This window comes from Salvia hispanica, chromosome 5 (assembly GCF_023119035.1).
Source record: "Salvia hispanica cultivar TCC Black 2014 chromosome 5, UniMelb_Shisp_WGS_1.0, whole genome shotgun sequence".
Lineage (NCBI taxonomy): Eukaryota > Viridiplantae > Streptophyta > Magnoliopsida > Lamiales > Lamiaceae > Salvia > Salvia hispanica.
Window position 1 is genome coordinate 2,031,131 of NC_062969.1, and position 20,007 is coordinate 2,051,137.

The 20,007-nt window shown below is 39.4% G+C and overlaps 6 protein-coding genes across 6 annotated transcripts; 3 read left to right on the forward strand and 3 right to left on the reverse strand.

Moving 5' to 3' along the window:
* The first annotated feature begins 533 nt into the window (after positions 1-533).
* LOC125187663 (sec1 family domain-containing protein MIP3) lies at positions 534-5,306 on the forward strand. The gene is made up of 8 exons (XM_048084289.1): positions 534-674; positions 802-870; positions 1,065-1,208; positions 1,419-1,568; positions 2,378-2,884; positions 3,217-4,749; positions 4,827-4,895; positions 5,004-5,306. The coding sequence occupies exons 2-8, from the start codon at positions 823-825 to the stop codon at positions 5,130-5,132; spliced, it is 2,580 nt and encodes an 859-aa protein (XP_047940246.1). The 5' UTR covers positions 534-674; positions 802-822; the 3' UTR covers positions 5,133-5,306.
* Positions 5,307-6,287: 981 nt separating this feature from the next.
* On the forward strand, positions 6,288-8,912 carry LOC125187667 (probable serine/threonine-protein kinase PBL21). The gene is made up of 6 exons (XM_048084293.1): positions 6,288-6,546; positions 7,020-7,261; positions 7,354-7,489; positions 7,759-8,017; positions 8,093-8,225; positions 8,521-8,912. The coding sequence occupies exons 1-6, from the start codon at positions 6,387-6,389 to the stop codon at positions 8,767-8,769; spliced, it is 1,179 nt and encodes a 392-aa protein (XP_047940250.1). The 5' UTR covers positions 6,288-6,386; the 3' UTR covers positions 8,770-8,912.
* Positions 8,913-10,101: 1,189 nt separating this feature from the next.
* On the forward strand, positions 10,102-12,155 carry LOC125187669 (60S ribosomal protein L11). Its single transcript, XM_048084294.1, has 5 exons — positions 10,102-10,231; positions 10,336-10,443; positions 10,527-10,569; positions 11,402-11,597; positions 11,739-12,155. The coding sequence occupies exons 1-5, from the start codon at positions 10,229-10,231 to the stop codon at positions 11,935-11,937; spliced, it is 549 nt and encodes a 182-aa protein (XP_047940251.1). The 5' UTR covers positions 10,102-10,228; the 3' UTR covers positions 11,938-12,155.
* A 227-nt stretch (positions 12,156-12,382) lies between these two features.
* On the reverse strand, positions 12,383-13,863 carry LOC125187670 (probable N-acetylmuramidase). Its single transcript, XM_048084295.1, has 3 exons — positions 13,548-13,863; positions 12,808-12,936; positions 12,383-12,695 (listed from the first exon to the last, which is right to left on the reverse strand). The coding sequence occupies exons 1-3, from the start codon at positions 13,776-13,778 to the stop codon at positions 12,615-12,617; spliced, it is 441 nt and encodes a 146-aa protein (XP_047940252.1). The 5' UTR covers positions 13,779-13,863; the 3' UTR covers positions 12,383-12,614.
* Positions 13,864-14,418: 555 nt separating this feature from the next.
* On the reverse strand, positions 14,419-17,154 carry LOC125187665 (cytochrome P450 CYP72A219-like). Its single transcript, XM_048084291.1, is given in 6 exon segments — positions 14,419-14,869; positions 14,943-15,315; positions 15,635-15,879; positions 16,087-16,250; positions 16,253-16,303; positions 16,819-17,154. Coding segments are annotated over 6 exon segments (1,533 nt in total). The 5' UTR covers positions 17,093-17,154; the 3' UTR covers positions 14,419-14,443.
* An 807-nt stretch (positions 17,155-17,961) lies between these two features.
* On the reverse strand, positions 17,962-19,993 carry LOC125187666 (cytochrome P450 CYP72A219-like). Its single transcript, XM_048084292.1, has 4 exons — positions 19,762-19,993; positions 19,327-19,571; positions 18,710-19,094; positions 17,962-18,492 (listed from the first exon to the last, which is right to left on the reverse strand). The coding sequence occupies exons 1-4, from the start codon at positions 19,915-19,917 to the stop codon at positions 18,067-18,069; spliced, it is 1,212 nt and encodes a 403-aa protein (XP_047940249.1). The 5' UTR covers positions 19,918-19,993; the 3' UTR covers positions 17,962-18,066.
* Positions 19,994-20,007: the final 14 nt, after the last annotated feature.

The following is a 20,007-nucleotide window of genomic DNA, read 5'->3' on the forward strand; positions in this document are numbered from 1 at the left end:
CAATCCAGCAGTGGTGAGTAAGTAGCTGGGCTTCTGGGCCTAGTCCAGCAAGGATAAAGGCCCAGACACAAATTAAATCAAGCTCAAATAATAGTCCACATATTTAACACTGTGTTGACATTAAAATCTTGAAATTTTACACTGTGTTGATATTGTTTTAAAACATTATTGAAGCTGTATTGAGGAGTTTTGAGTTTATACAATATATAAATTCGCCTTTTATCACTACACTTAATGAATCATGTACTAACATACATTATAAAAAATAAATATTGAAAATCAAAGTTATTCACCAACTCAATTTAAATTAATTATACTAATACATTTACATAGGAAAAAAATTAGATATTTTTGCTTAATAATTTCGGTCAATGCAATAATAAGATAAAATTGGCCGTATTTACTTTGTGGATAATTATGTTAAAATTAACAAATTATGTTGATGATCACATTTTATTTTTCTGGGCTCTCACAAAATTTGCCTCTTATTGCATTTTTCATTTTGTAAAGAATTCTTGATAAAAAAAAAATATAAAATCACATGACGAAGAATAAGCTGGATCCGTTGGTCCTAACCTGCAGTCGCGCTGCTGGTAGAAATTGAAGCGGTTCTTCCACACTCATCAGATGATCTCCACTCCCAATTTTGTGGGTTTTTGAATCTGTAATCAAAGGTAAAATCTTCACTTGCGCACAAAGCCCTAGCTCCAAATGCCCCAATTTGATTTCATTGCTGGCCCACCTCTTTGATGATTAATTGTATTGATTTTATGAATTTCGCGGATCTTTCAATTGATTTAGCGAACAAAAAGGAGCTGATCGATGGCCACGGTTGATGTGATCAAATGCTGCCATGATTCCATCCGACAAGTGAGTTACAGCTTTTCTTCGTCATTGCTCTTTTGCTATACACTAGAGTTTGCTAACAATTTCAGTTTAAATTATATGTTACATTGTCATTGTTGTGAATTCTGTAATTAAATTGATCAATAGAATTGTTTTAAGGGGAAATTATTGGTTTTGTGCCTTGTCTATGATCTATTATGAAATGTGATATTTTTCAGGCATCGGAGAATATTAAAGATGCAATTGTGTATTTGGATGCCGGAACTGCTGAGAGCTTCCAGTTCCTCGGCGCGTTCCCCTTGCTTTTGGAGCTAGGGGCACGGGCCGTTTGTAGCTTGGAGAACATGTCCGTTGTTGATAAGGTGCACTCTCACGACCTGTTTTTGTTATTGTGCATCCCCTTTAATTGTCGTCATATCATGGGATTGCTTGTACGGGTCGAATGTCCGTGGATTTTAATTATTGTAGGATCACTTGCCCGAGTACTTCTTGCTGTCTCTTTCGAAGTTTTGGTGGATTTTTCTCTGATTACCCTTTATTTTTCGTACCACTCTCATTGAACTTATTTATAGGCTGTTGATTCGAATACCGGTTCTGATCCTGCCAGTAAAATTTTGGTCATCACGTCATGTCTTCTGAGTGATGCACATCGCTATATTTTACGTTGCTTGAGCGCACTTGAAAACGTTCATGGCTGTGCAGTATATACGTCCATCTCAGAGGTATTCGTTTCAAAATGTTTTGGACTACTTGCTTTTCTGGTTTTATATAATTTGGCTTAATTTGATTGGTTCAGTATTTATGTTGTGAAATTAAAAACATTCAAATGGGTTTATGGGAGCAACTATTAAGTAGTCATAACAAAAACTTTTACAGGCACCTTGCAGAACCTCAATGACCGTTCTATGTATTTATTCCGCTGCTGAGAGAAATTGTCGCTTAGGATTTTATCTGTTGAATGTTTGTCCTACGATTGTATATTGTATTATAAATATGGACATCAATCAGTGTTTTAATTGCCATGTTTCTAAGTATCGCGTTTTTGTTGTTCTTTCTGACTCTATGTAGTTTGTCCAGAGTCACATCATCTTACTGACCCCTCATTCTTGGGAAGGTTTCTCAACTTCTGATGCTCTGCTGATTTAGCAAAATGAGGCGAATGTTGATGTTGACTTCACTCCATCTCTATGCTATTACACGCTCTCTTTATTGATGACTCTTTTCTTGTGCAAATACATTGTTCACATTAGAGTAGTGTGAGAGATGCTAGGATCTTGTCGTCAGTATTTTCTCTTTACCATTCTGCAATGAGCACAAATGCTGTCGTGTAATTTCTGATACATTTCTTTTTAGGGTTTTCTTTTAGCTTCTTCCTCGGCATGAACACAGGTGACTAGTTACTAGAAAATCTCTGATAGTTGCACCAATTGTCTTTCCCCGTCAGTGTTGCTGATACACAAGAATGTGAATGTTCATATCCAATAATTCAAATAACCTGTTTACTCACATACAGCCTTTCCTTATAACATAGGTGTCTCACCCAGCATATCCTGATTCTCCTCTCGGCCCAGACGCTTTTCGAGAGTATGAAATTCTCCTCAACCAAGATTATGAGGAGCTTGTTAAGAAACATGAAAGACCTCACACTGTTGTCAACGACAGTGGGCTTAAGGAAGGTTCTGCATCTGAAGAGGAAGGGTGGGCGGAACTAACTGACGTCGATGATGACAGTTCCAGAGATTATGGCATTTCAAATGCAAAACATCGAGGGGAAGATTACTTCAGTGGCTCAGAAGACGTTGGACAAAAATTGGTGGTCTCGGTGCACCACTTTCCTCTGATTTTGTGTCCGTTGTCACCCAGAGTCTTTGTCTTACCTTCAGAAGGATCTACTGCTGAAGCTAGCTTATCTTCTGAGCACGAGAGCTCGATAAGCTCTGGTTTACCTCCATTAAGTACAGGGAAACTTGCTGACGCTGAGGATGTCAGTCCTGGGGCAAATCTTACTGCTCAATTTCTCTATCATTTGGCTTTAAAGGTTCGATTACTCTTTGCCTTTGCTTGTTTATCTTATTATGAAGCTCATTACAATATGAACACTCTTGTCTTTCTGTGAATTTGCTTTGCTATATTCCTATATAGAAGTAATTTGACGATTGTATGTGTATTTCAAGGCTTTATTTATTTTTACATTTAAAATAATCTATACAATTAGGATTTACTGTTTTTGTTTGTACAGTTGAACCCCGATTACGACCTTGAAAAGTTGTACCAGTAAGCATTATCTGAATGTTAGCGTTCCTTTGTCAACTTTGTTAATGCTGAATGTTAAATTTGTCACGTTGATCATGTTATATCTAAAACTTGCAGATGGATCTGAAACTTGAAATATTTTCGCTGGGTGATTTGTCAAAAAATGTAGGGAAGCTTATGACCGATATGTCTAGTCTCTATGATGTTGGTCGGCGTAAAAGATCAGCAGGGCTACTGCTCATTGACCGCACACTCGATCTTCTTACTCCGTGCTGTCATGGAGACTCACTTGTGGATCGGATGTTTGCATCTCTGCCTCGTATGCAACCAGCGTCATCCTTAAGCCTGTTGAGAGGTTCCCAAAGCCAGCTCAAAATTAGCCCCCACAAAGTTGAGCGTGCTCGTCTTACTGTGCAGATTCCACTTGACAAATATATTGTTCAAGAAGACAAAGAAAGTAATTTTCAGCTATTGGAAAATATCGAAGCATTTTTGAATGGGTGGGATGCTTTCAAATCAGATGCTCCGAGTGCTGACTTCATGAAGTTCAGAAAAAATCTGAATGATGAAAGCTGCTTTCAACTTAATGAGAGTAAGCTTCTGCACGGGTCGTTTGTCTCTACTGATAACTTCCGTGGTGCACCGTATCTAGAAGCGATACTTGACAGGAGGACGAAAGATGGGGCCATGCTGGTCAAGAAATGGCTTCAAGAATGTCTACGTCAGGAGAGTCCAACGCCTAATTTAAAGACCCGTCCTGGTTTAGCTTCTAAGTCGGAGTTGCAGTCTATGCTTCGATCACTGGCCAAAAGGCAGTCCTCGTTGGTGAAAAACAAAGGGATTATTCAGTTAGCAGCTGCCACGGTGCATGCTTTAGATGAATCGCACTCTGCAAGTTGGGACGCGTTCAATAGTGCGGAGAAGATTTTGCACGTGAATGCTGCGGACACGAGTCAAAGCCTTGCTGCACAAATCAGCGACCTCATAAATAAGACTATTCTAGCGGCATCTCGGGGGCAAAAGCACAATAAATCACAGGGCTTATTCTCACTCGAAGACGCACTGCTCCTAACAGTGATTGGGTATATATTAGCCGGTGAGAATTTCCCAACCTCAGGCTCTGGTGGTCCATTTACATGGCAAGAGGAGCATTTCATGAAAGAAGCCATCGTGGATGCCATTCTCGAGAACCCCACCGGGTCAAGACTAAAGCTTTTCCAAGGATTGTTGGATGATCTTGAAGCCAAAACAAAATCTAATAAGAAGAATGAAGATCCCAGTGGCCACTCGGATGGTTTTGAGCTAGACGACGATCAGTGGGATAGTTGGGGAGATGACGACGCTGATAAAGACACGAGCAAAGATGAAGCGTACAGTGACATGCAGCTGAAGCTAGAACTTCGAGACAGGGTGGATAATCTTTTCAAGTTTCTTCACAAATTGTCCGGCATGAAAGGAAATTCAGCACTGAGGGAAGGGATGTCTGCTCTGGAAAGCAGACGCAACGACGATCCTTCTTCAACTAAGGGGTTGCTCTATAAAATCCTCACAAATGTCTTAGACCACAATCCCATACCTGGGATGGAGTATCATTCATCCACCGTGGGACGCCTTTTTAAAAGTGGATTCGGAAGATTTGGCATCGGACAGGTATTAATCGGTATATCTCAAACGCATCAATCACTCCTAAAGTTATCTTACCGTGTTTTTTCTGTTGCATCTCGCAGGCTAAACCTAGTCTTTCGGATCATAACATTATCCTGGTTTTTGTAATCGGAGGCATAAACGCAGTAGAGGTTCGCTTTCTTGAACTCTATACCTTTCTTCTCTCCGCACCTTGTTTGTTCTATTGAAAGCTATAAAGCTCCTCTACACGATGCTTATTTTTGTCGTTGCACCGGAAGGTGAGGGAAGTGCAGGAGGCGATAGCGCGGAGCAGCAGGCCAGACGTTGAGGTGTTATTGGGCGGAACGACTCTTCTTACCCCGGATGACATGCGTGAATTACTCTTTGGTGACTATTCTCATATCTAATGGCAACTTGTACAATCAATTTTGCTGTGGCAAATGCAGATTTATAGTGAAAAGTGGAGTATTTCATTTTGTAGCACAGATGCATCAACTATTGTAAAAAAGTGTAAAATGTTAGTACTACAAGTGTAATTGTAAACAGACCGACTGTGTAATAGATTTTCAACTTGATACTTACTAGATTTTATTGTTTTCGATCCAACACAAAAGAGACCGATTATTACTCCCTTCCTTCACAATAAGAGTTATATTTTGTCATTTTTGTCAGTCCCATATAAGAGTTACATTTTACTTTTACCATAAATGGTAAGTAGGTTCCACATTTTACTAAGTCGCTCTGCTCACATTCTATACTAATTCACTTTACTCACATTCTATTATAAAACCAATATAAATAAGTGGACCTCATATTTCACTAACTTTTACAAGTCAATATTCTTTAATATTTCTAAAAAATCGTGATCACACCAAATGTGACTCCTATTGTGGGACGTAGAGGTGCCCACGGTTCCGAAACCGGCAGTTACGGTTGGAAACTGCCGGTCCTGGTTTTGGAAATTGCCGAATTGGAACCGAACCACGATGGTGTTTCGCGGTTATGGTTCCAAAACATCGGTTTCAGTTTCAGTTTTGAACCGACGGTTTTCCGGCGATTTTTTAGGTTCCAAACTGCCGGTTTTCGGTGATTTTTTGCGATTCTGACTCGATTTCACGGTTTTCTGGTGGTTTTTCATAGTTCTAGTTTGGAATCGCCCGAAACCGACGGTTTCGGTTCAAAAAATTTTGAACCTGAACCGAAACACAAATCTAAAATCAACGATTTTAGTTTAGATAAATTCTCACGGTTTTGGTTCGAAACCGTAACCGCCAATTACGATTTTACGGTTAACCGCTGAAACCTTAAACTTGGGGCACCTCCAGTGGGACGAAGGGATTAGTTCACTAACCATGTTTGCCTACCTTAATTAGCAAACAAAAAAGGAAAAAACACCTGGACACGAGGGACGTGGATGAAATTAAAAGAAATGGAGGGATGTCGGTACAATAATGATGAACCTGTCAACGATTGGTCTTCGCGCCACACAAGAAGACAAACACACCCTGAAAAATGGAAATAAATGAGAGAGAGAGAGAGAGAGAGAGAGTTACAGTCCTTGCTACAACTGAGACACTGGTGAGGGGTGTCCCATTTCACCATTTGTCACTTCACCCTTCACATTTCCCCCCTTTCTCTCTCTCTCTCACTCACTCACAGCAATGGGAGGTGAGAGCCAAGACTACAGGAAGAAGGAGACCTTCGCATTGGCGGCAGTCTTAGTCTTTGCATCCCTCTCCGTTGCTTCAGTTCTTGTAACCTTAACATACTACTGCTACTTGCGCCACCAACTCTCCAAGCGTGCCAAGATCCAGCAACAAAGTCAGTACCCGTTTCAAAAACCTTCCTTTTTGCCTTGTTTTGTATGCTTCTGTAAAATCATTTCTCAGCATATGATAAAAATGTAATCTTGGCAGTTTTCGCAATGTGGGCATTTTGAATGAGATGGAAATCTCCAGTTTCTTGTTATTTCAGACAGTTTTCTTGAATACCCTTGTTGAAGAAATGGGAGCCTGAGTTTTGTCAATGTGGTCCTTCTCCTGTCGGTGCTAATTTACTACTATTTGGACAGCTGAAAAAAAATGTGGGGCTTGGACTTAGGTAGATGGGAAATTAAATTTTTTGAATTTTGCCCAATTAGTCCAAAATAGAGAAACAGCCAGGTCCCAAAATTGAGCTTATTTGGTGTAAGGTGTACACTAAAGTTGCTTTGATTAGTACTATTATCTTGATTTTCTTAAATGTGTGTATGTGTTTGTTTGTTTCTGATTATGTGATACTATTGAAATTGGAAGAGAGCTACCATGAGGAGAAAGCTAGCGACTTTGCCAACATCCAAGTTGCTACAGAGAGAGGGCTTCAGGTGTTTACTTTCAAGCAGCTGCATTCGGCCACCGGTGGATTTGGGAAGTCGAATGTGATTGGCCGGGGTGCGTTCGGGCTTGTGTATCGAGGAGTTCTTCAAAATGGGAGGAAGGTTGCAGTTAAGCTGATGGATCAAGCTGGACAGCAGGGTGAAGATGAATTCACTGCAGAGGTTGGATCTTTTTTGATGATATCTTTTTTGATGATATATTGTGAGTGTCTGTCGATTTGTTTTCATTCCCTTTTAATGAAATGATATGATAGGTGGAACTGTTGGGGCGGCTATCTTCTCCGTATCTGCTCTCGTTGATTGGCTTCTGTTCGAAGAGCAATAGTAAACTGCTCGTTTATGAGTTTATGGCGAATGGAGGACTGCAGGAACATTTGTATCCCATCAGTGGTAAGTAGATTATGATTCGAGCAATAGGCAAAGTTGGTTGTTGTTCATTCATTCGAATGTTTGCCTCGTGTCATGGTGTTAGTCATAAGCTATTGCTCGATTGTTCACTAAGATCAATGCAAGAAGCGGTTAAAACAGGCCTTAGGTTTGTCAATTTGATTGGATTTTATTGGTGAAGATGCTCTTGTTTTATGCACGAAATCATCTATTGAAATGAGTCTGTTTTAGAAATTTGTGACTGCATCTGCTTTGTCTGGTGCAAAACTCAGGTAATAAAGCAATGCCTTCGAATCTAAACTGGGAAACTCGACTGCGGATAGCTTTAGAGGCCGCCAAAGGTTTGGAGTACCTCCACGAGCATGTCAGCCCCCCGGTGATCCATCGAGACTTCAAAAGCAGCAACATCCTCCTCGACAAAAACTTCCACGCCAAAGTCTCTGATTTCGGACTGGCAAAGCACGGTCCTGAGAAAGCTGGCGCACATGTTTCCACGCGCGTCTTGGGCACACAGGGATACGTTGCACCTGAGTACGCACATCCAACACTATCCTTGATTGTTTTAAATGTAGATACTTTTCTAATTCCCGTGCAACGGTCTTGCAGATATGCTTTAACCGGGCACCTGACCACAAAGTCGGATGTCTATAGCTACGGGGTTGTCCTCTTGGAGCTGCTGACCGGCAGAGTTCCCGTGGATATGAAGAGGCCTCCCGGGGAAGGCGTTCTCGTATCTTGGGTTGGTTTCCTACTCACTCTCTTGCTTAAACCAGTCATTCTGTTTCATCAACCTTAAAACTTGAGCTATGTAAAATTTTGCCTTGACAAGTACTTGGGCCGGGCCAAGGGCGCAATTTGGCCCAGTGTTTGGGCTGGCCCGGCCCATATATGTATTTTTGAGAACGGCTCGATAAATTTACACCCCGCCCGAATTGCCTGACCCGACCACTTTGACAGTTTGTCTCAAAAGTCGAAAACTAGCTAAGGCTATTCTTGTGTCACCATTTGAGTGTGCTGTCTCTCTACGTGCATAGGCGTTGCCCCACCTTACGGATAGAGATAAGGTCGGGGAGATCATGGATCCGGCATTGGAGGGTCAGCATTCGAGGAAGGAGGTGATTCAAGTGGCGGCCATTGCTGCGATGTGTGTGCAGCCGGAGGCTGATTACAGGCCGCTGATGGCGGATGTCGTGCAGTCGTTGGTTCCCTTAGTGAAGCATCATCGACCGTCCGGAGCAGGTAACTCGGCAACCCCTCTTGCTACGCCATCTCCTACGGCGTGAGGCGTGGTTTGGATGGAAGAAGTTGGGAATAAATGGTTCTTAGATTTCATTCCACTTTGATGTTTTGTAATGTTACCTAACTTTTGAATTTTTTGTGATCAAACCTTTTTATGTTGTCTAATAATTAGCTTTGCTTTACAAGATATGCTATAAGCCTATAGTCGGATGTGTTCTCGTTCCATTCCACTAAATTAATTAAATTCGTGGCAAAATCAAATGAGACATCTAATTTAGTTCAACCTATATAACATATTCAACCAAATTACTCACTTCGTCCCATAAGTGAGACGTTTCAATTCGGACGTTGTTTTGTAAAAATAATACTCCCTCCGTCTCTTATTAGGAGTCACTCTTTGACCGGATACGGGTTTTAAGAAATGTAAAGAAAAGTTGGTTGAAAAAGTTAGTGAAATGTGAGACCAATTTTTTATATTGGCTTTATAATAAAATGTGAGTGAATTGAGTTAGTAAAATGTGGGATCTACTTACTATTTATGGTAAAAATGAAGTGTGACTCTTAATTAGGAACGGACCGAAATGGAAAAGTGTGACTCTTAATGGGAGACGGAGGGAGTAAATAGTTAGAACGGGGAGAAAGTAAAGTAAGTAAGAGAATAATATATATATATATATATATTATTCTTTCCTATATTATTCTCTCTTAATTTACTTTCTTCCACTTTATTAGTAATTATTATCATCTTCATAAAACAACGACCGAAAAGAAACGCCTCACTTGTAGTGGGACAGATGAACATGCCGAAACCAATTACAACTTTTCAAAACATGCTCGAGTCAACTTTACTATCATTCCACTCGCCACTCACAATACATTCAACCAAAATATCTAAATTGGTACTATCAAATAAGACATCTAACGAGGAATAGTTGATTAAATACTCCCTCCGTCCCACTTAAGATGACCCGTTTTCCTTTTTAGTTTGTCCTAACTAAGATGACACATTTCCTTTTTGGTAACTTTTTCTCTCCAATTAATACACTCAACCACTTTTTCTCACTCCTATTAAAATATTCATCTTTATTTATCTATCTACTTTAATACTTACACCAACCTTCTCTCTCCAATTAAACACTTTAACCAATAACTCATAAAATCTCGTGCTGGCTAAGCAATGTGTTATCTTAACCGGGACGGAGGGAGTAGTAAATAGGTCATCCCATTGATTTTAAAATGAGCAATAAAATGATGGCAATACAAAAGTCCAATCAACAAAAAATTGCAAAATGGGAAATCTAAAAATTAAATAATTAAAATCTAAGTTAAAAATAAATTTGAAAGAAAAATAAAGATCTAGGCATGATATTTGCAAAGAGGCCCTTTATACTAGCAGCATTTACGAAACACCCCCAACTAACCATCATATTTAAATTAGGGTTTTTTTACTCACCATTTTCATAATCCCTAAAACCCTCTCAGCAGCCTCCCTACCTCACCGCCATGGTCAGCGCTCCGCCAATCGCCGTCGATTTGTATCTATAATGTATCTATTGTTTATATATGCATCGACTTTGTTCTAATTGATTGTGAAAATGTGTTATTAACAGGCATCGGAGAAGAAGCTGTCGAACCCAATGAGGGAAATTAAAGTCCAGAAACTCGTGCTCAACATCTCCGTCGGTGAGAGCGGAGATCGTCTCACCAGAGCCGCTAAGGTACGGCGGCCCCCACTGTGTTTTTGGTGCACCTGCACTATTGCGTTATCGTTCTAATTAGTTGTCTCCGTTTTGTTGATTAGGTCTTGGAACAGCTTAGCGGCCAAACCCCTGTTTTCTCCAAGGGTAATGTTTTAACACTTGCTCTCGTTTTTTTTTTGTTTTTAAGATTTTTAGGAATGGAAAAAGAATTATACTTATTAAATTGCGTAACAATTCTTGGGCTGAGCCATTCGTTTTGTAAATTTGTTTTTTTTTTCCCTGGAATTTTTTTCATGTGGTACGTGCGTGTGATTCAGCTTGAATTGAAGCTCTATTTAGTTGACTAGGTGTAAAGGTTTCGTTTTTATCAAATTGTAATGTTCGAGCTGTGTTGATATATTCTTTGGTGGAACTGTGTGTTCTGTAAGTTTGATTTTTTCCTCCTTGTTTGTTGTGTGAGCTTGTGATGCAGCTGGTTTTGAAGCTCTACTTCATTGACTGAAGAATGTAAAGGCTACATTTTTTTTAATCAAATTGAATGTTTGAAAACTTTCAATCCTTTTGATGAATAAGGAGCTTAATTTTATGTAATGGTGTCAACTGATACTGGGAAATGTGATATATGCACTTTCAGGTGTTTTTTTTTCCATTTATGGCTAATATTTAGTGGAGCTAACTGACCTTGTCTTGTTATGATTGCTGAATCAATTGTTTTGAAATTATTGTAGTAGGTGCTCTTGGCAGTTTATTTTTTGATTCTCACTTCTACTCAGAAAATCATTTGGTGAAGTCTGCTGGACTAAATTGGAAAGAACAGTGCATATTGTATTGTGTTGTCGATTTCTCTTTACATATCTGGTTTTGAGGTCCATCCAGTATAACTTGCATTCAAGCTTGATCTCTCAAAGAAACTGTTGTAAGATATGGTACCATGAAAGATGTATTTCTTATTCGTTGTTGACCTTTTGTTTTACAGCAAGGTACACCGTGCGTTCCTTTGGAATCAGGCGTAATGAAAAAATTGCATGCTACGTGACAGTGAGGGGTGATAAGGCAATGCAGCTCCTTGAAAGTGGTCTGAAGGTCAAGGAGTATGAACTGTTGAGAAGAAACTTTAGCGAAACTGGTTGCTTTGGCTTTGGTATTCAGGAGCATATTGATCTTGGAATCAAGTAAGTTGCTTAAATACAAGTTAAATTCTATGGTTGATAAATTATTCTTCATAATGATTCACAATGATTAATCAATGTCTAGATTTGACTCTGTTACTTTTGATCAAAGCTTGTATCATTCTAACCGTTCCATCTCTGCAGATATGACCCTTCAACCGGTATTTATGGTATGGACTTCTACGTTGTCCTCGAGCGCCCTGGTTACAGGGTTGGTCGCCGCCGTAGGTGCAAGTCTCGTGTTGGCATCCAACACAGAGTTACAAAGGAGGATTCAATGAAGTGGTTCCAAGTAAAATACGAAGGTGTTATCCTCAACAAGGCCTCCAACATTGGTGCTTAATTTGGATCTCGTTTTCAATATACCCTCAGCATTAGGCATAGAACTTGTCATATTTGCCTTTCTTCCAACCACATTTCACTACTTTTGAGTTTTGACTTAAAAATTATCTTCTTTTCTGATAAGGATCTTCATGTTACATTGCACTTCTGCCAGCAAGATCACATTGATTGGTACTTGGGATTTTACCCTAAATTATCTTCTCATTGTTTTTGGATGTCGATCATAGTTGCTACTGTTTTGATGATATCAATATGCCTTGCTTATATGTATCAAATTGTTGAATCATCTTCAAGATTTCAGAGACAATTGATTCCTTGCCACATTTTTGTGACAAAATTATTTAAATAAAAAGTAAAATATATGCAACTCGTGCATAATGGTACAACAAAGGCCATGCTCTTGAATAATGATCAAATTCTTCTCATTTCAAGTTAGAGGTTAGAGCTACAAAATGATTCACTTCTCATACATTTAGCCCAAACATTGTCATTTCATACAAGATACAGAACACATCTAATATAGTGTAACATTCTAATTGTAACCTAGTTGTTGAAAAATGAAAGGAACAACAAACCAAGATGAACTATGTCACCATTGCCAAAACATTCTAAACATAACCTACTTCAAGAAAGAAAAACCAAGATCAACAAAGTCACCATTGCAAAGGAGCAATCATACTAAGGGATAACAAGCTTCTTCCCAGCATATATGGTATCACTTGTAAGCCCATTAGCCTCCTTAATTTCCTGGATAGGTACCTACACAAATCATCCATATCCAACATCAGAAAAAAACATAACTTTCCCATCCAACAAAAGAGTAAAACTCAACCAAAACAAAGCCAGGTAAGTCAATAGATGATAAGTATACCCCATATTTTCTTGACAAGCCCCAAAGTGTATCTCCCTTCACAATCTCCACAGCTTTCCCTGTAGATTCGACCACATTTTGTTCCACTGCCTCCGTCATATTCGGTTTCACTGATGCAGTAACAGGGGCCTGCATAAAATCACAATCAAGTCTCTAACGAAGACACAAGCACACGTACATCCGGTGTAGACTTTACACGCCCAACTCTAGCCCAGCACCTCACACGAAGCATCAACATGCTCACCACAATGATATCAACATACGGATGAGAATGAGCAACAGCTAAACATCTACCCAACCAACAACTGCATATGCATGATTTAGCTTCCAAACTACACTTTTTGTAGAGGAATTTGGGCTCCCAACTTCATGTTTTAGTCCAATCAAGCAAAATACTGATGAAATTCACAATTTTTTTGAACCACCTCTATCTCAATCAGTGTGGCTCCCAAGAATTTCAAAAACGAGAGAGGGCTATTTTAGTAATTTCAAGTAGAAGAGGGGATCTTGTTGCCAAACTCAACCTTTCTTCTTCTCAAAATCAACTCTTAATTCGTAGTAATAAACTTATTTTAACAATGGTAAATTCGGTGTTGCTACTGTTGATTCAGCCCCCAGCGCAAGATAAAATTGAATCAAATTTGCATTCTTTATGAATCCTCTTAAAACCGGAAATGATGAACAAATTAAAATTGAATTTAATACATTGTACGAAGAAAAAAAAAATTCAAATTGATTACCTGAAGAAGCCGTGGCTGCTGAGAGGAACGACAGCACGGCGGCGGAGGTTTAGTGAGAGGCTTCTCACTGAGCGTCGGAGTGCTGCCGTTGAAGGGGTTGAGGGCTTTAAGAATGCTGATCGCGATTCCCGAGAAGACGACGAACCCGGCGGTTTTCGCCACCGTCTTCTCCAGATCACTTTTGCTTCCGTCTTCGCCGCCGTTCCCGGCGGCCGGTGGGGGATTCGACATCGGAGTTTTTGGTGTTTGAAAATGGATCCTTTTTGAGGGGTTTGAGTTTTTGCTTTGAGAGTAGTTTTCAGTTTTCAAAAAAACAATTGGAAAAGACGAAGTTGGACTAAAAGTGCTGTTCAGTTATTTCCAATTTCAACTAAAGTCGCGCTCGCAACTATTCATATTGATGCACAAGTCAATTCATTCGTTGTTAATTTATCCGATTCAGGATCGGACACGGTGAAGAAGGTCGTTGTCAAAGGCGGTGCGATGGTCGTCATTGCACCGCCTTCAACGAAATTGAACTACAACTCCAAAGAGTTGGGGTGGAACTGCCACACCATGTGATCGATGGCAGCCTCAAAGCCTGAATTTAATCAAGTTTTTCGACTATCATGAACTGGCCAGTGGAATCAATCGACCCTCCGATAGTACGATTGTCGAAACTAAGATCTATAGTTTTAGAAGTAGAGATCAACACACCTTGTGCATGTTAAGATTTTCACATGTGAATTGTCTCGCATCGAAAATATGAAGTAAAAAGAGATCAAACTTATATTATTACTTTCATCTTCTTTTCATATACTAGCTCCTAACATACTAGCAACATTATTTGGCAAACATACATGATACATGGAACATATAAAATCATCTTTTCAAATTCAACTGCATAGACGCTAGTTTTAAAGTTTTGTAAGAATCAAGTGTGCTCCATGCTGAGGCTGGAGAGTGATCACTGTACGAGGAGCATGCGTATACGAGGGCGACAACTTGAACGAATAACGCTGCAGAATCATAACCATCGCCATCTTAGCTTCCAACATAGCAAAATTCTGCCCAACACAAATCCTCGGCCCCCACCCGAAAGGAAAATACATAACCCGCCCTTGCGTCGCCTTTGACACGCCTTCGCCAAACCTCTCCGGCTTGAAGCTGGCCGCGTCTTCGCCCCATAGTCGAGTATTGTGGTGTATGGCCAGCAACGGAAGCACAAGCTGCACCCCTGCAGGTATACTTATCTTTCCAAATCTAGCTTCCTTATGAGTACACCGAACGAGCATCACCCCCGGTGGGTACAACCTCATAGCCTCGTGCAGGATCATGTTTACCTGCACGTGCAAAAGTTAGTGTGCAAAATCAGAATAGCAACGGCAGATTTGCCTTATTGTGTCAACTACTTACAATTTTGAGGTGGTTTAATTCTTGATAATCGGGTTTCCCTTTCCCGAAGACTTGCAAAACCTCGTCCCTAGCACGGTCTTGCCAGTCTTCGTGCTTGCTTAAAAGGATCATTGTCCAAACTAGCAAAGACGAAGTGGTCTCTTGACCGGCGAAGTAGAAGAGTTTGCACTCCTCTATCACCTCCTCGATGTTCATTCCGGACTCGCTTCCATTCTGTTTCATCTCCTTGGAATTGGATTCTAGTAGTAGTCCTAATAAGTCATCCGTGCTGGATTCCGTCGCTTTCATTCTCTTGTTGATAATTCCGAGCACCAACGATTCGGTTTCCCTCACTATTTCTCTCATTCTCCTATTGAATTTCGTTGGCACGAACCTGCACAAGTATAACAAAACAAACAATGGACTATTTACAACACGATAACAAAAAGTTCAACTGCAACAGAACAAACAATGTCGAACCAAGATTACTTCCGTTGTCACCGGTGGAGTTGGATTACCACATGATACAAAATCTCTAAGCGTAACCTTTTGTTCAATACTATAGCAACTACGTACATTTCTACGTAAACCTGTTCTCGATATAACCTTTTTCCATGGAAAATGCTCGTGTTACTTTATACGTTCAGTGCACTGTTATCACATTCTCACGATAAAAAAGTAAATAGATACACGTTCAAATATACACAACTTACCTCCAGCCAGGGATGTACAAAGTCCGAGTTGCCTCTATGATGAGCTTCGCCTGCTCTCCTTGTAGTTCGAATATCTTTCTTCCCTCCTCGTAGCTACTCCCAAACGCAGTTCTTGAAATCACATCACTCGTCATTGTCTGAAGATAAGGCCACACATCTACTTCACAACCTCCTTCATTTCCCACAATCTTATCCCATTTTCTCAACAATTCATCACAGCTCAAGTAGAATGATGGAACCATATGCTGTTTGTATCAAAAAGGACAAAAACCGTCATATTCTACTGAAACTAGGTACAGTCTGATTCATTGAAGCGTATCTGATATGCGAAGGATATGATAGGAGGACAACTCAATGTAAATATCTCAACACGCAAAACTAGTTACAGTCACAATAATTGTACTATGCTAAGTTTACGAGGACTAGATATGATCTCGTTCATTGAAGAGTACCTTTAATTTTTCGACGTGGAAGGCAGGATTGATCAGTTTTCTATGCTTGGCCCATTTATCTTCCTCGAATGAAGCTACTCCTTTTGCTAGCATCGTAGCAATTGGATTACCATTAGGCTTGTGGAAAACATAATTCTTCGACATAATCTCTCGAATCATTTCAGGTCTGTGATGGTTACTGCAGGCTTTGGTCCAATCCAAATAAAGCTATTCTCACCTGTTCATCACAAGTAACAAATCATATATCTATAGTAACTTATACACAGTCATTCAAATCACGAATTTTGGTTTACTTTTTCAGCAAAGAAATAGAATTAACTTACAAAATTTCTTTTGTTGATTCTCAAAACAATCCTGTTTGATTCAAATAGGACTATTGGTTGTTAACTTATTTTCGTGTATATTATCAGCAAAATCATGAGTTTCGATCATATTTTGTTTCGTCCCATAAATTTAAAAAGTGAGAAAAACATTAAAGCTAGGATTTGCTCGCAACTATCTCAAGATAAAATTCCGATCACCTTGTTGATGTTTTTCAACTATACTTTATGAATAGACAATATCGTTTAACTTGTCACCACATACGCTTATAATGATGATATCAAATAATTTCTCACACGTCACATATCAGATATAATTTCACCAAAAGTATTCAAACAAATCCACACTAATTTTTCCAACTGCAAAGTTGATATCAGAATTTGACCAAAATTCACGATTTCTCAAACTTACCATATTTTTTGCTGGTTTGGTAGTAGATAGGAAGAGCTCTAGGCATAATATCGTTGGAAAAATCCATAGGCTTGGACACGGCTTCTGTCGCGATGCGACGTATCTCTTTGAAATCTCCATAGAAAAGCTTGTAAGAATTTCCCTTGAAGCCCTGCTGCCGGAGGAGTTTTTCGAGTTTTTTGGGAGTAAACCACACCCAATTTAATATTTTCCATACATATATTAGAGCTACAACACAGCAAGAAATTGTCATTATAAAAATAAAAACACCCATTATATTTATTTTTTGCGGTGGAAGAGTGAGAAGAATGAGAAGAGAAGGTGTAGTCTTGTAGATGATGATCTATAGTTAAGAAGATGTATAAGAATTGTGTTTTGATTCTTGATTTTTCCAAATTGTCGTTTTGTTTATTTGGTTGACTTAGATTGAAGCAAGCCGACTCTCACTAAAGATTCGAGACCATCTATTTAACTTACATGTGGATGTATTCTAGAATTATGACACACTCCTATATAAATTATTTTTCCTCTCTCACTTTTATTGCTACTATTTACTTACATATGTTAACAATCAATAAATGACAATTACATTGACTTTGTACATTTAATGATAGTACGTGCCATTTATTATGGAGTATTAAACTAGTCAATAGTCTATAGAGATTTTAATTGTTTAAATAGTTTAATACTCCCTCCGTCCCGCTTTAAGAGTCCCGGTTGAGATAAATTAATAAAAAATACCTACAAAGTATTAAAAGTGTTAAAAGTGGGTCTCAACATCCACTACAACTAATAAAAAAATGTTAAAAGTGGGTCCCAACATCCACTATAAAATTTATTTATTGGATACTCAATTAAAAGTGGGTCCCAACATCCATTACAATATTTATTTATTACACACTCAAACACTTTTTTCTTAAAACATGTGTCCGACTCAACCGGGACTCCTAAAGCTGGACGGAGGGAGTAGTAATTTCAATAAACAATATTAGCATTGCAAAATATTTAAAAAATGTTCCTTCCGTTCGAAACATAAGATAAATCAACTCAGTTTTTGTGACTATAAACTTAGGAGTCCAACCATATTCATAATATAACTTAGACTTTTTTCTTAAGCTTGAGAGATTATAAATGAAACTATCATAATGTAATTTTGAGATATTATTAACTGGACAAATTATTACATAAACCAGACATAGAAAATATAAAACTATATGTTTCAAATCCCACCACACCTATATAGTAGTGTCATAGTTTGGTAAGAATCAAATGTGCGCCATGTTGAGGTTGTAGAGTGAACATCGAATAAGGAGCATGCGTATACGCCGGCGACAGTCGGAACGAATAACGCTGCAGAATCATAACCATCGCCATTTTTGCTTCCAACATCGCGAAGTTCTGCCCTAAACACACCCTCGGCCCCGATCCAAAGGGTAAAAACATAAGCTTCCCTTGCGTCGCTTTGGACACACCTTCGCCAAACCTCTCAGGATTGAACATGGACGCGTCATCACCCCATAGTCGGGTGTCGTGGTGCACAGCTAGCACCTGCAGTGCTAGCTGCACTCCTGCCGGTAGCCTCAGCTTTCCTAAGCTGGCTTCCGTGTGGGTCGACCGCGTAAACGTTACCCCCGATGGATATAGCCTCAGAGCCTCGTGCAGGATCATGCTCATCTACACATGCAAAAATTAGTTGACAGGACTAACTGCTTTCTCTCTCCTACTTTATTCTTTCTTTATTTTCTTCCTAACTTTATTATCTTTTCAATTAACTCGCTAAACATTAATTTCACTTAAAACAAAGGGAATGCATTTTTAATTTCACTTAAAACATATATACCTTTAAAAACATATTTCTATATCATGCCATATTTGTATGTAGACTACTCACAGTTTTGAGGTGGTTCAGATCTTGGTAGCCGGGTTTCCCTCTCCCGAAAACTTGCATGACCTCGTCCCTAGCACGAATTTGCCAGTCCTGGTGCTTGCTCAAAAGGATCATTGTCCAGACCAGCAGGGACGAATTGGTCTCTTGGCCCGCAAAGTAGAAGATTTTGCACTCCTCGATCACTTCCTTGATGCTCATTCCGGACTCATTACCATGCTTTTTCATCTCCTTCGAATTTGATTCCAATAGTAATCCCAGTAAGTCATCCGTACAACTAGCTTCCCCTGTTTCCATCGCTTTTCTCTTTTTATCGATGATTTTAACCATCATTGATTCGATTTCCTTCACAATTTCTTTCATTCTCCGGTTGAATTTCGTTGGCAAAAACCTGTATGCAAAACAGACTAGCCTATCAGGAGAGAAAAGACAGAGAGCGATCATTTGGTTATATTGTCACAAGCACTCAATGAAAGCACCAATTTTTTATTTTTTTCAGTCAAATTGGAAAACTCATTCAAAAAGACTAGTCTGTCTGGAAAAATCATTTGGTCCACAAACTCCACATCTGTTGGACGTCGGATAAGTTTCCTAACACTCAAGTCCGTAACAAATGAACATACCTCCACCCGGGAATAAACAGTGAGCCAGCCGCCTCAACGATGAGAGTCATCTGCTCTCTTTGTAGTTCAAATATCTTCCTTCCTTCTTCATGACTACTCCCAAACGCAGTTCTTGAAATCACATCGCTCGTCAATGTCTGAAGATGAGGCCACACGTCCACTTCACAACTTCCTTCATTTCCCATAATCTCATCCCATTTCCTCAACATATCACCACAGCTCAAGTAGAATGATGGAACCATATGCTGTTTGTTTACATCAAAAGAGAAAAAAAAAGCTCTTCTTTTTCAAACTCATTTTAGGAAAATAATAGTATAAAATAGTTAAAGCGGAGAAAAATTAAACTAAGATAGAGAATAATGCAGAGAAGAGTGCGCCTCGCTTATCTTGGGACGAAAGGAGTACGAATCTAGATCATATTCTTGTCCGTTTTACCTTCAATTTGTCGACGTGGAAGGCGGGGCTGATCAGTTTCCTGTGCTTGGTCCATTTCTCTGCCTCGAATGATGCTATTCCTTTCGAAAGCAGCTTCAGCGGATCATCAGAAGGCTTCGGAAAAGCATCCATTTTCGACATAATCTCTCGTATCATTTCAGGATCTGTGATGCTTAATGCAGGCTTTGGCCCAAACCAAACAAAGCTATTCTCACCTGACAATTGTAACCATCTAAACAATAGTAG

Excerpts from the sequence above, each read along its gene's own strand:
- LOC125187663 (XM_048084289.1), top strand. The coding sequence starts at position 823 with ATGGCCACGGTTGATGTGATCAAATGCTGCCATGATTCCATCCGACAA. Across the intron at positions 4,750-4,826 it reads GAAGATTTGGCATCGGACAG|GCTAAACCTAGTCTTTCGGA; the intron begins GTATTAATCGGT and ends TGCATCTCGCAG. Across the intron at positions 4,896-5,003 it reads GAGGCATAAACGCAGTAGAG|GTGAGGGAAGTGCAGGAGGC; the intron begins GTTCGCTTTCTT and ends TTGCACCGGAAG.
- LOC125187667 (XM_048084293.1), top strand. The coding sequence starts at position 6,387 with ATGGGAGGTGAGAGCCAAGACTACAGGAAGAAGGAGACCTTCGCATTG. Across the intron at positions 7,262-7,353 it reads AAGATGAATTCACTGCAGAG|GTGGAACTGTTGGGGCGGCT; the intron begins GTTGGATCTTTT and ends ATGATATGATAG. Across the intron at positions 8,018-8,092 it reads CAGGGATACGTTGCACCTGA|ATATGCTTTAACCGGGCACC; the intron begins GTACGCACATCC and ends ACGGTCTTGCAG.
- LOC125187669 (XM_048084294.1), top strand. Across the intron at positions 10,570-11,401 it reads AACCCCTGTTTTCTCCAAGG|CAAGGTACACCGTGCGTTCC; the intron begins GTAATGTTTTAA and ends TTTGTTTTACAG. Across the intron at positions 11,598-11,738 it reads CATATTGATCTTGGAATCAA|ATATGACCCTTCAACCGGTA; the intron begins GTAAGTTGCTTA and ends CCATCTCTGCAG.
- LOC125187670 (XM_048084295.1), bottom strand. The coding sequence starts at position 13,778 with ATGTCGAATCCCCCACCGGCCGCCGGGAACGGCGGCGAAGACGGAAGC. Across the intron at positions 12,937-13,547 it reads AGCAGCCACGGCTTCTTCAG|GCCCCTGTTACTGCATCAGT; the intron begins GTAATCAATTTG and ends GATTTTATGCAG. Across the intron at positions 12,696-12,807 it reads GCTTGTCAAGAAAATATGGG|GTACCTATCCAGGAAATTAA; the intron begins GTATACTTATCA and ends TGATTTGTGTAG.
- LOC125187666 (XM_048084292.1), bottom strand. The coding sequence starts at position 19,917 with ATGATACGAGAGATTATGTCGAAAATGGATGCTTTTCCGAAGCCTTCT. Across the intron at positions 19,572-19,761 it reads TCCACGTCGACAAATTGAAG|CATATGGTTCCATCATTCTA; the intron begins GTAAAACGGACA and ends GTAAACAAACAG. Across the intron at positions 18,493-18,709 it reads ATCTGAACCACCTCAAAACT|ATGAGCATGATCCTGCACGA; the intron begins GTGAGTAGTCTA and ends TTGCATGTGTAG.